General features: G+C 44.9%; 1 protein-coding gene across 3 annotated transcripts in view; it reads right to left on the minus strand.

Moving 5' to 3' along the window:
- Window positions 1–12251, minus strand: part of KDM5B (lysine demethylase 5B) — a 116690-nt gene that overhangs the window by 36896 nt on the left and 67543 nt on the right. For all 3 annotated transcript variants that reach the window (XM_053246494.1, XM_053246493.1, XM_053246492.1), the window contains 3 exons: window positions 11330–11449; window positions 10514–10708; window positions 9678–9859 (listed from right to left, as the gene is read on the minus strand). In XM_053246494.1, coding sequence (XP_053102469.1) covers window positions 9678–9859; window positions 10514–10708; window positions 11330–11449 — 497 coding nt within the window. The remainder of the gene's footprint in view (window positions 1–9677; window positions 9860–10513; window positions 10709–11329; window positions 11450–12251) is intronic.

A 12251-nucleotide genomic window follows, 5' to 3' on the forward strand; every position in this document is an offset into this window, starting at 1 on the left:
CTAAGTCAATGCCAATAGCTTCGACGTTTTCAGTGTTGAGACTGTTTTTGATAGTGATTTTGACATCAACGTCGATGGGTGGGGCTCACCCGGAGTTGAAGGATTTAACACTTCATCATAAAAGGTGGCACGGACCTCAGAGCCTGATTCTTGTGCATCTGCTTGGAGACAGACAGACATATCTTGCAGGAGGAGACGTTGTGCTCCTCACCAAGGCATATGAGACACAAACCAAGGAAGTCCTTAGAGGGGAGCTTAGCATTACAGCCCTCACACCTCTTAAAGCTTAGCCATAATCACACCTCAGCCATAATCGATAAGTGAATAGCGTCGTCCAAAGGTTCAACAACACCAATGCAGCCCAGAAGCCAAGATCAAGTCAATAAATGAAATAACAGTCTCCCCCCGCCACTCAATTTAAAAAGAAAAGAAAAGATGAACTCACAAAGAAAGTCTGAAGAACTTTATCTGACAAGGAGTGACAGACCAACGTCTGAATGCAACAGCAGTCAGAAAAGAACTGAGGAACATGGCACCGGCCCACCTTTAACTAACACACTGTGGGTGTGGAGGTGGGGCTCAGTTGCCACGACAAGCTGCAGCATTCTACTGCAAGGGTCCTACGCAGGCACAGAACCCCATTCTTATGAATCTAGACGGATCTCGACGCAGATTGTCTAGTTTCAATATTAAGAGTACAATAATCTCAGCGTTACCATTTACATACCAGGGTCTGCACTTTTCTTTTTAATCATTTCCCTTCCAGCAGTGGTTATTTCCAAATATGGAGCCTCCACAAGAGGTGGGGAAATGAAGAAGATTCCTTCAAAAAAAGGCATGGGCAGGATTCAAGTTCCCCTAGCAACGCATTTGCATTTGAAGTCTCCCCCCCATTCCTACTTCACAGGGCGCAACTTCACAACAGCAACAGATCCATGTATTTCCCTTGGCCTCAGGTAATTTTGCATTGTGAAAATGTAGATTTCTTTGCACATAAAAATATAGATCACAAATAATAGTATTTTAAAGTTCTACATTTTGTATAAATCCAGAAATCATCAGAAATACTATTTTTCCTCAGAATCATAGCAGAAAGATATCAGCACATTCAGTTAAAATTTACTTGAAGGTTTGCCTAACCCTTCTCCTCACTTTTTGTGTAAATGAGCCTCTTATTTGAAAACAATTTGATTTGGGGTCAAACTATCTCACAAAGAAGCAGCAGATCAGTGATGACACACCCAAATCTCTCCCCTCATATTCAGTGCTCCCTTCCTTGAACAAATATCCTTGTCATATCTATATGACACATGGGTTGAACAAATGAACAAATATCCTTAACAAATATCCTTGTCATAGCTGTATGACACAAGTGTATGGGTTTGTTCTGTATATTTATTAATATTTCTACCTGTTTAAGGTTGTTCACGGATTTTGCAACTGGAGTAAGCAATCCTAAATTGTAAAATACTGTATACACTGAGTGGCAGAGAGAGGCTATGAAAAACAGGTTGCTTACCTGTAACTTTTGATCTGGAAGTGATCCATTGTAGTTATAACGAATGAGTTCTACGCCTGCACAGGGACCTCTCGGGCTGACTAAGAAGCTCCTCGTGAGGTCTCACCCCACCGGCACGTGCTGTACTATGTCTGTTATGAATGGTGGTTGGGGCATCCACTCCTCAGTTTCTTGTAGACTGCAGGTTTTGACAATCTGTTCTCTTTGCATATGATCACCAGTCTTCTAGCTATCTGCTGCCGTGGGGATGGCAAGAGTGGGTCTTATGACTACAATGGATCACTTCCAGATCAAGTGTTACAGGTAAGCAACTTGTTTATCTGGATCGTGATGCGTTGTAATAATAAGGAATGGGTGATTAGCCAGCTTCTCCTCGTGGAGGTGGGTGCAGTAGATCCATAGCTTATGGCAGCACCCTTTTCAGCACATTTATTCCGAAATTTGCCTGCCTTGCCATTTGCAAGTCTATAGTGTAGTGTTTAATGAAGGGTTGTTGAGAAGACAACGTGGCCACCATGCGAATATATGACATCCTAGTGCCAGATAGATGGGCTGTCGATGTTGCATACACCTTGGTGGAATGTGCACGCACAGTCCTTGGGGGAGCAACACCTTGATGTTTGTATGCCAATAAGATCAGCTCCACCAGCCAATGTGCTAAGCGTTGGCGCGATATAGGATGACCTTTCTTTCCTTTGTATGCTACAAAAAGCTTCTTTGTTCTCCTGAACACGTGAGTTCTTTGCAGGTAATACAGGAGGGCTCGACGCACATCTAGAGAATGAAATGCTCTTTCTAAGGCCGTCTGTGGTTCTTGGAAAAAGGTAGGCAAGATTATTTCTTGGTTTAAATGAAAGTCTGATACCACCTTTGGCTGGAAGTGTGGGCCCAGACTTAAAACCACCTTATGTGGGTAGAACTGGGTATATGGCTTGTCCATGCGTACTGCCATCATCTCACTTACCTATTTGGCTGTGGTGATTGCGATCCGAAAAGCAGCCTTGAGAGTGAGCGGACGGATGGACACTGTGGTCAGCGGCTCAAAGGGATGTTCAGTCAGAGCTGATGGCACCAAGGACAAACTCCAATGTTCCATTGGTTTTCTTATTGGCGGATACAAATTATTTAGTCCTTTCATGAATCTTTTGCACTCGGGATGAGAGAACACAGTAGTCCCATCCCAACCTCTATGTTTCAAGGAAATGGCCGCTAAATGCACCTTGATGGAAACATCCAATCCCTTCAACTTCAAGGTAGTAAAATATAGTAGTACTTGTTTGACAGTGGCGCGTAGCAGGTGAAACCCCTTGCCACGAGCACAGATAGTAAAACACTTCCACTTGCTACCATAATTCTGCCTAGTGGCGAGGCGCCTATTGTTCAGCAATATGTTCCTTAAAATCCGATCCTCCATGCCATCATTCATAATGTTCATACATCAGGATTCAAGACCTTTCCTCTTTCCCTTTGGAGCAGATCCAGTACAAGAGGGAATCTGTGTAAGCGGCCTTTCGACAGCTGTAGAAGCAGAGCTAACCATGGCTGCCTCGGCCACCATGGAGTCAGGAGTATGCAGGTTGCTCTGTCCCTCAGTATCTGCGCTAGCACTCGGCCGATTATCAGTAGTGGTGGGTACAGATAAAGGAAACCCACTCTCCAATTGTGCTGGAATGCATCGCCTAGTGATCCCCTTCCTATGCCAACACGAGAGCAGTAATTGACACACTTCTTGTTGACAGCTGTTGCAAACAAGTCCACTGATGGGGCACCCCAGCTGTAGAAGAGGTTCCTGAGACAAGATTTATTGATCTCCCACTCATGCTACTGATCGTATTGGGAGACCTGACTGAGGCTGTCGGCTAACTGATTGTCCACACCCCTTATGTGTATCGCTATCAGGTAGATGGCATGTGCAATACACCATTCCTATATTCGTCGGGACAGGGCACATAACAACATGGAGACTGTGCCCCCCGCTTATTGAGATAGGCAACCGCCAACATATTGTCTAGCTTCACTTGCATCAGCGAACTCTTGAGCATTGGTTTGAACGCCCTCAGAACCAGGAACACGGCCATCCACTCTAAGCAATTTATATACTGTTGAACCTGAAGTTCCGATCACTTTCCCTGGATGCGATGTGCTCCACAATGAGCACTCCATCCCAGCAGAGAAGCATCCATTGTCACCCACTGTGTTGGAGTTAACAGCGCAAATGGTACTTCTTGGGAGAGATTGTCTTCTGTTATCAAACGCAACCTCTGGCTGTCCACATTGGGCTGGAAGTTGCTCAGGTACAACTGCTACAGCGGTCACATGCGAAGTCACATGTACCTGACGGTTGTATTGCATAAGGCCATCAGACCTAACAATCTCTGTATTTTTTCTGCAGGTTGAATAGGATTGCATATGAACTCCTGAACTAGCTGCCCGATCTGCTGGGTGCGCTCTAGACGCTCTTTTCTGTTCCATGTCTAGAATCGCACCAATTAAGCTTAAGCGTTTCATCAGATTCAGCTTTGACTTCTTCTAGTTGATACTGATGCCCAAGTCTTGGAGCAGTTGTGGATTTGCATGACTAGTTGCTTTTTGCTGTCACTGAGCAGTAGCCAATCACTCAAGAAGGGGCAGACCACCAGCCCCTGCGTCCGTAAGAACGCTACCACAACAGCCATCACATTAGTGAAAACTCCTGGCACTGTCAACAGTCTGAAGGGCAGGACTGTATATTCATATATCATACTTCCTACTGTGAATCTGAGGTACCTCCAGTGATTCTCCTGAACGCCAACATGAAAGTAGGCCTCTTTCAGATCCAACGATGCCACCCACTCCTCCTGGTTTAAGATCGGGCAGCTAGTTCTTAAAGGGTAGAATTACCTACAATGATTGCCCTGATTCTCCATCCCGCTTTGGGATTTGGAAGTAGTGGGAATAGAACCCGGACAATCTGTTCACCCACTGCACCGGGACAATTGCCTGTTTCTCTAGCAACACCTTCACCTCTTCTTGGAGAACTGCCATGGCCCTGGTGAATCTCATGCTGGAGAATGGCGGTAGAGCTTTGAACTCTATCACATATCCAGTTTCTATGATAAGTAAAACCCAGTGATCTGAAGTTATATTGTACCATGCCTGAGCATGGCTTTCCAGTTTGATGGAAGAGATGACAAGTACAGGACCGATGTTTGGGGCCCTGGCAGTGTTGGTTGATACTTGGCCAATATTTGGGGCCTTGGCAACTGGTGGAGTGTACAGTGGGCATACTAAGCCCTCAAAAGGACTGTTTAGAGTTGTCCTTATTCTGGCGTGCATTCTGACTTTTATTCTTTTGGCTGAACCCCTTAGACCGTAGGTAGGGTCTGTACTGCTTCCTGAAATCCTTTTTGTCCTGATATCTATAGCAGGCTTCCCCAACCTGCGATTCTCTAGATGTTGCTGAACTACAACTCCCAGCATCCCTGGCCACAATTTATTGGGTATGCTGGGAGTTGTAGTTCAGCAACATCTGGAGGGCCGCAGGTTGGGGAAGCCTGATCTATAGGATCTTTGTCAAGGGTACGTTCGTCCCTTTGAAGCGCCTGCTGACGCAGATGTGGGCACCATGAAGGTTCTCACCGTAAATTTTGACTTTTTCAAAGTCTCCATTGTTGAATCTGTTTTATCATGGAAAAGGCCTTTTCCGTCAAAAGCAAGATTTTCCACACGCTTCCTCATGTCTTGAGGAAATCAAGATCCCCCAAAAATCCCAAAAAAGAGTCCCTGGTGGCGCAGTGGTAAAACTGCCGCCCTGTAATCAGAAGGTTACAAGTTCGATCCTGACCAGGGGCTCAAGGTTGACTCAGCCTTCCATCCTTCCGAGGTCGGTAAAATGAGTACCCAGAATGTTGGGGGCAATATGCTAAATCATTGTAAACCGCTTAGAGAGCTCCGGCTATAAAGCGGTATATAAATGTAAGTGCTATTGCTATTGCTATGTCTTGCTGTAGGGACGTTGATTGGAACCAGGCATGGTGGCGCATACTGACGGCTGTAACCATCTTCCATGACTCAGTTTCAGCCAAATGCTTAAAGGCACTAAGCTGCTGCCTTGTGTTTTCTTCTCATAAATTTCATTGAACTTGCATTGGAACTCTTCTGGCGCCATGGAAGTTGAATCCTGCAATAAAGTGTCCCACAGCAGGTGATTATAGGGGGCCATGCAAGCTGCATAATTCGCGATCCAGATAGCCAAGCTGGATGTGGTGTAGATCTTTCTTCCCATCACATCCATATTCATGCCTTCCTTTCCACAGGCAACGTATGGCGACGGCCACCTCGAGATGTTGTGGCGCTATCTATGACGATCGAATTGAGCACTGGGATGTCACAGTAGGTAGGTGTTCCCCTCCTCTTGAATCCTGTATAAGTTTTCAAGTCATTTAGAAGTGGGGGGTAGAGGTCTGCAGGACTTCCCACACTGTCTTGGCAGCTTTGATGATGGATGGGATCATAGGCAAAGCTATTGGATGTGATGACTTGGCCTTTGCCATTATATTTTATACTGGGTCTGCAACCTCAGTATCAGGCATGTTCAAGTCCATATTCAGTGCTTCTGCTATTTCCTTAATGAGGGCATGATATGCCTTCAGTTGGGGATGTTGAAAGGTGTGGCAGAACGTCAGAAGGCGGGTCTGATTGGTGACTAGCAATAGGAGTGTGCATGGAACCGCCAAACTGCGGTCCGGAACTGGGGTGGGGGGTGGCTCTAAGAGCGGGTGGAGGGTTTACTTACCCCTCCCGCCTCTTTCCCATTCTGGCGCCCTAAGTTTAGTAGTAATTGGGGTGGCAGGATACCTCCCTGCCACGCCTTCCCCGCTGCTGCTCTGCAAAACTCCGAGAAGTCCTTTGCGCACACGCACATCATGAGCGCACTTCATGTCTCTGTGACGTGCGCGCGCAAAGGACTTCTGGGAGTTTTGCAGAGCAGCAGCGGGGAAGGGGCGGCAGGGAGGTATCCTGCCGCCCCAATTACTACTAAACTTAGGGCGCCAGAATGGGAAAGAGGCGGGAGGGGTAAGTAAACCCTCCACCCGCTCTTAAAGCCCCCCACCCACCCGAACCAGACCGCCCAGGTCCGGACCATTCCGGAGGCCTTTAGAATGGCCTCCGGACCGGTCCGAGCCCATCCCTAAATAGCATTGTCCGAGTCCGACACCTCTGCTTCTGAAGAGTAGGCTTCCAGGTCCGAGTCTGACACCTATGACACCTCAGCCTCTGAAGAGTAGGCTTCCTGGTCTGGTGACGATGGTACTCGCTCTGTTGGAGGAGGGCTTGCTTTAATCTTCCTCTTTCCTGCTGGTTTTCTAGGGCGTTGAGTCATCTGTTGCAGCGTAGGATTGAGTTGCCAGGAGTGCAATGACTGCAAATGAGAGGATGTCACAGTTTCTATTCCAGCATGCACACTGGGAGCCTGAATGTGAGGCTCCAATTGGCTTGCAACTGCTCCCAACTGGAATGTGGGCTCTTGTTGCACAATTGTCAATTGCTGTATCATCATTACAGCTTGCACTAATGGTAGCTGTGCAGGTTGATGCTGCATTTGTGGTTGTGCTAATGGTATTTGTGGAGCCACAAGCACTTGTTCTGCTTTCCCGCACAGATAGTCCCCATAGTCCTCTGGAAGTATGTGGCAGAAGCCACAAGAATGAGTTGGCTGGGCTGTAAGCAAGCAGATGCCCTGGTTTGCAAAATATTAGGTTGACAATGCTATCACTGTGTTAGGGACTGGCGCATGGGATAGGATAGCCCCTTGTGACACTCTAAATGGTGAAATCGATGGCGTTTTAGGTGGAGGGAGGGGTTCATCATCCTCCTGCTCCATGGCTAACCCTGTGCTCAAAAAGCCTCGGAAAGTCGATTCCGATGGTGTGCTAGATGTGGAATCTAGCAATTCTAACAAAGCATTGGGCCCATCTTGCTCCTGGAGATCTTGGCCCCTTTGCTCCTCGACCTAAGGTGTTAACAACGGTGCCTTCAGCATCCAGCGGGATTGCCTTGGGGTTTGTGCCGGGGACAGAGGTGGAGAGTTCTCAGTGCCAATGTCGACATCGCAATGGTGCTGGTGTCAATGTTAAAGAAGTCAACATTGATGGTGGAGATAATTGATGTTGATGTTGACATCAAAGTCCTTGATGCCGTGGTTGGAAGTTGTTTCCATGTCAACTGCACAGCTTCCATTGTTGAAATCAATGTCGAAGCGGTAGATGTCGACGATCTCTGTGCTTTCCCAGTCAATGTTGTGGGTTTTGTTGCTCTCGATGTCGATTTTGAAGTCTTCGATGTTGCAGCTGATAGTGACTCATCCGAGTCACACTCCATTTCACAAAGTTGTACCGAGGATGGCGAAGGGGTACGGTGATGTTTGGCTGGAGGCGTGCTTTCGTTGTCAGAGTCACTGTCTGAATCACGCAGGTGCTTTTCTCTTTATGCTGTTTCACAGAAATGTCTTTGGGCTTTTTAAAGACAACGTCTGTCAATCTGGTTTTAGACTGCTGCTGCGCAGATCTGTGATCGCCCAACTTTGAGGTTGGGTTGAGTGGGCACTCGACGTTGATGGAGGACTTGGCCTCGGCGTAGGCAGGTGGGGTGCCTCATTGTATAACACTGCTCTCAGACGCAATGCTCTGTTCATTCTGGTCTATTTGGAAAACGAGCAGCAAACTTTGCAAGCTGCCATATTGTGCTCTTCTCCAGGGCACATCAAACAAGCTTTGTGGTAATCCGTTGAAGGAAGCTTGGCCCGACATTTTACACAGCATTTGAAGTCTTTTTTACCTCCATTTCTGGTGGCAATTAGGTCCATCTTTGTTCTTTAGCCAATTCATTCTGCAAAATCAAGTCCGTAAAAAAGTCTAATTCCAGGTACAAGAAGTTCGTAAATCGAACAAACTAGTCTAATTTGTTAACCAAGCCAAAGTCCGTATATTTCTTTCCTATGTTTCCGTTGATCTGAGGACCTACTACGAGGTATGAACGCTTAGGTGGTCAAACAAACTGACCACCTTGGGGTTATCTTTTTAACGAAAGGCGGTATATAAATGCAAAAATAAATAAAAAAATAAATAAAGAATGGACGCCCCAACCGCCTCTCATAATTGACACAGCATAGCACGTGCTGACAGGGTGGGGCATCACGAGGAGCTACTTAGTCAGCCCGCAAGGTCCCTGCGCAGGATCAGAACCCATTCCTTATTATTACAACGGATCACAATCCAGATCTATTTAAGGAAGGGAGCACAGCCAAACCAATGGCAAAACCACTAGAAACACAAAGAGCGCCACAAGGAGCTAGCAAATCCATCCACAAGATCCCTGCACAGGTGCAGTACCCATTGCTTATGACTGCCAATGGATCACAATCCAGATCCACTATGGCTCCAGACTATGTGTTTGCACACAACCACCACCACCACCACCACCACCACCAAAAAAGGCCCCTAAAGAACCTACCTACACTATGGCCAAAAAGGGGGGAAGCACGAAAACTTTCTGGTAGCTGCCCATGTTTTTAGAGGTATGCTAGTTAGCACTATGAGAAAGGGGGGAACCGCAGAAGGCAGTTATGATACAATAAGTATATTCATGGAACTGTACAACAAAGAGAAAGTATTCATGGAACCATACATGTGGAAGGAAAAAAAGCGGAAGAACTGACTAAGTAAAAAGGGTTTGTTTAAAAATTCTTTATATTTCTGGTTCTTGGTGTAGAGGCTTAGTGGGAAAGTGCGCATGGCAACTGTTGCCAGGTGACTGGATTCTAATTATGGTCTCTAGGGAGCATGGCTGGGTTTGAGTGACAGAAGAGCCTTCTTCAGACATCTGAGGAAGACAACAGCATACTTGTGTATGCTATCCAAAACAGCGTACACAAGTCTCAGCCCAACCCCAACCCCCATCAATCATTCCTCCTTACTCCCTCCCACCATAACCATGAGCACCACTCATGGTTATGGTTTTGGTCTGAAGAAGTGAACACCGTAAGCGTGATGGTGGTTGCTTCTGTGATCGGAATTCTGTAATTTCAGGAACTGAAAGGCAGAAGGAACTACAGGCTGCACACTGGGTTTTAAGAGGATTTCTATTTCTCAGAATAAAACAGTTGCAAACAAAAGCTTACCCCATTTTATATTTATAAGAGGGACATGTACAGAGGTCCTCTATATGATATAGGCATACCAACAAGCCAGGGTTACATGAACAGTAGACAGCAGACATGTAGCAAGTGGTTTTACACTTTATGCACTGTCGTTCATCATCAGGCAACATTTCCAAATTCATTCTCTCTAAATCAGTAACTCCCTGTAGTAAAGCAAACAGTCACTTCATAGGATAATGAAACAACAGTCCATGTATGTAGGTAGTTATTATTAATGATATAAAGAGCCTGACAGAGAAAGTGAGGCATGCTCAAGTTTCATTTTAGAAATGAATGTATTTTATGCATTTAATTATACACTTATGGGTCAAATGCACCTCACACACAAATTACAGCAATCAGAAAAACTGTTATTCAAGGGGGGTAGGATCAAGGGGCTAAACCAGGGATTCTCAAACTTGGGTCCTCAGGTGTTATTGGACTTCAACTCCCATAATCCCCAGCCTCAGTGGCCTTTGGTTGGGAATTATGGGAGTTGAAGTCCAATTACACCTGAGGACCCAAGTTTGAGAATCACTGGGCTAAACCAATAAAAACAGTTGTCTAAGAAGTTGATTTCTCCATCAAAATCACTAAAGAAACAAAATATATTTTTAAAATAATTTTAACTGCTAGAACATTATCACTGCTTTTCCTCATATTGACTACTTATCCAGCAACTACTACTCAAGGAGTAGCAGTATTATTATGTATATATCCCCACACTGTTTGGAAGACCAATACATTTACATAGATAGGTATTCTCCCAGTTGATTTAAAATAATTCTGTTTCAACAGAGTTTTTCACAAAAACCTACCAGCTTACACACAGCCTCCCGTAAAGCCTTTTCATCTTCAATCATAATGGCCATGTCTTTCTCAACAGTAGAAGCTACCACCACATCAAGAGTCTCTGCTTTGGCAGCCATTCTACATATCATCTCATCATGTGAAAACACACAATAGCGGTTTAACAAGCGATAGTGTTCCACACACTGGCGGCCCAATGGCAACTAAAAGAAAAATGACCGCGAATTAATTTTCTTTAGAGAAAAGAAAATACTAAAAAGGGAAACCTGTATCAAGTCAAATTAATGCAGTTCAGTTCAACCAGGAAAAGACAAAAACCAACCACAGTCCATTCTTGGATCCTGCAAATATTTAAATCACTTTACCGCAGAAAGGAGTTCAACATTCAAATGAGAATTATACAATGATATGTGCAGATCTGAATGATCATACTACCATCCTAATCAGAAACTTTGAAGTTTATTTTCATTTGTGCAAAGGCTTCAACCTCTCAACAAAATAAGAAAAGTCCTATGTGTACAGAGAATGATCCAAATTACTTAAGTGGATCAGAAGCCCATTTTTAGATTGTGAGCCCTCTGGGGACAGGGATCCATCTCATTTGTTTGTTATTTCTCTGGGTAAACCGCCCTGAGCCATTTTTGGAAGGGCAGTATAGAAAATGAATGAATGAATGTGCCCAATGAAGCCTCCCTATAGAACTGTGAGTCAGGAACTGTGGGTCAGGAACAGAGTTAATTTTTTTTTTAAATTGTTTCTCAGGACAGCTACTACAAAGTTTTCAGATTACATTTGCCAACGAAGTTTAATGACCTAAAACATACCCAGTCAACAGTGCAGAAATTAACAGCTTCAGCAAAGTTGAAACCTTGATTAAATCCACTGTGATAGGCTCTTGGAAATGTAATCACAAATTCACCAGCACACTGGTTGGTTCGGTAAATCTAGAACAAACAAAGACCTAAATTAAAAATCCTTAGCTTTTACTTTCAAACACCACAAGAAAAAAACCAAGTTTCCATCTAGTCCAGCATCCTATTTCCAACTGTAGGCTACCCAGATACATCTGGGAAACCCATAAGCAAGGAATGAAGGCAACAATGCTTCCCAACTGGTCCCCAGCATCTGGTCTCCAAAAGTATACTGCTTCAGTATATTTAGCTATCATGGCTAATGGCCTCCAATAGGTCTATCTTCTGTGAATAATTCTTTTAAAAATCTATCTCAGCTAATGGCTATCAACTCTTTTGAGCTATTTAAGAAGCAGTCATAGCAGTCATACTGGGACTCATTCATGCTGAAAGGCCGACTGATCCTCAGCTCTGATGTGTGTTCTCTCATATGTTGGCATGCACAGTGGGGCCAGATTATATATGCAGCCTGTTCTTACAGTGGGAGAGGCCCGATGCCTGGACACATCCTTGTATCCAGGCAGCAAGCAATTCATCAGAATGCTGCTTCTGCTGTTTAATGTGATGTCCACTCCAGGAACCACAGTTGCTAATCTATTTTCTCTTCTCTGCTAGTGATAGAGATTAACAGAGATGACAGATAAATTGCCTTGAACATGTACTGGGTGTGTCAAGTTCTTTAATGGTAAAGGTTTCAGCAAAATAATAAAATTAAAACTTCTATTGCACTTCTGCAGAAAACAGACAGGCTAAACATTCAGGAACTTGTTTATTCAAGGGACTCCTTAAACTCCCAGTGCAGTCAATTAGTTTGGGGAGTGCAGCCCAAACAAAG

Source organism: Hemicordylus capensis, chromosome 4, assembly GCF_027244095.1.
Source record: "Hemicordylus capensis ecotype Gifberg chromosome 4, rHemCap1.1.pri, whole genome shotgun sequence".
Classification (NCBI taxonomy): Eukaryota; Metazoa; Chordata; class Lepidosauria; order Squamata; family Cordylidae; genus Hemicordylus; species Hemicordylus capensis.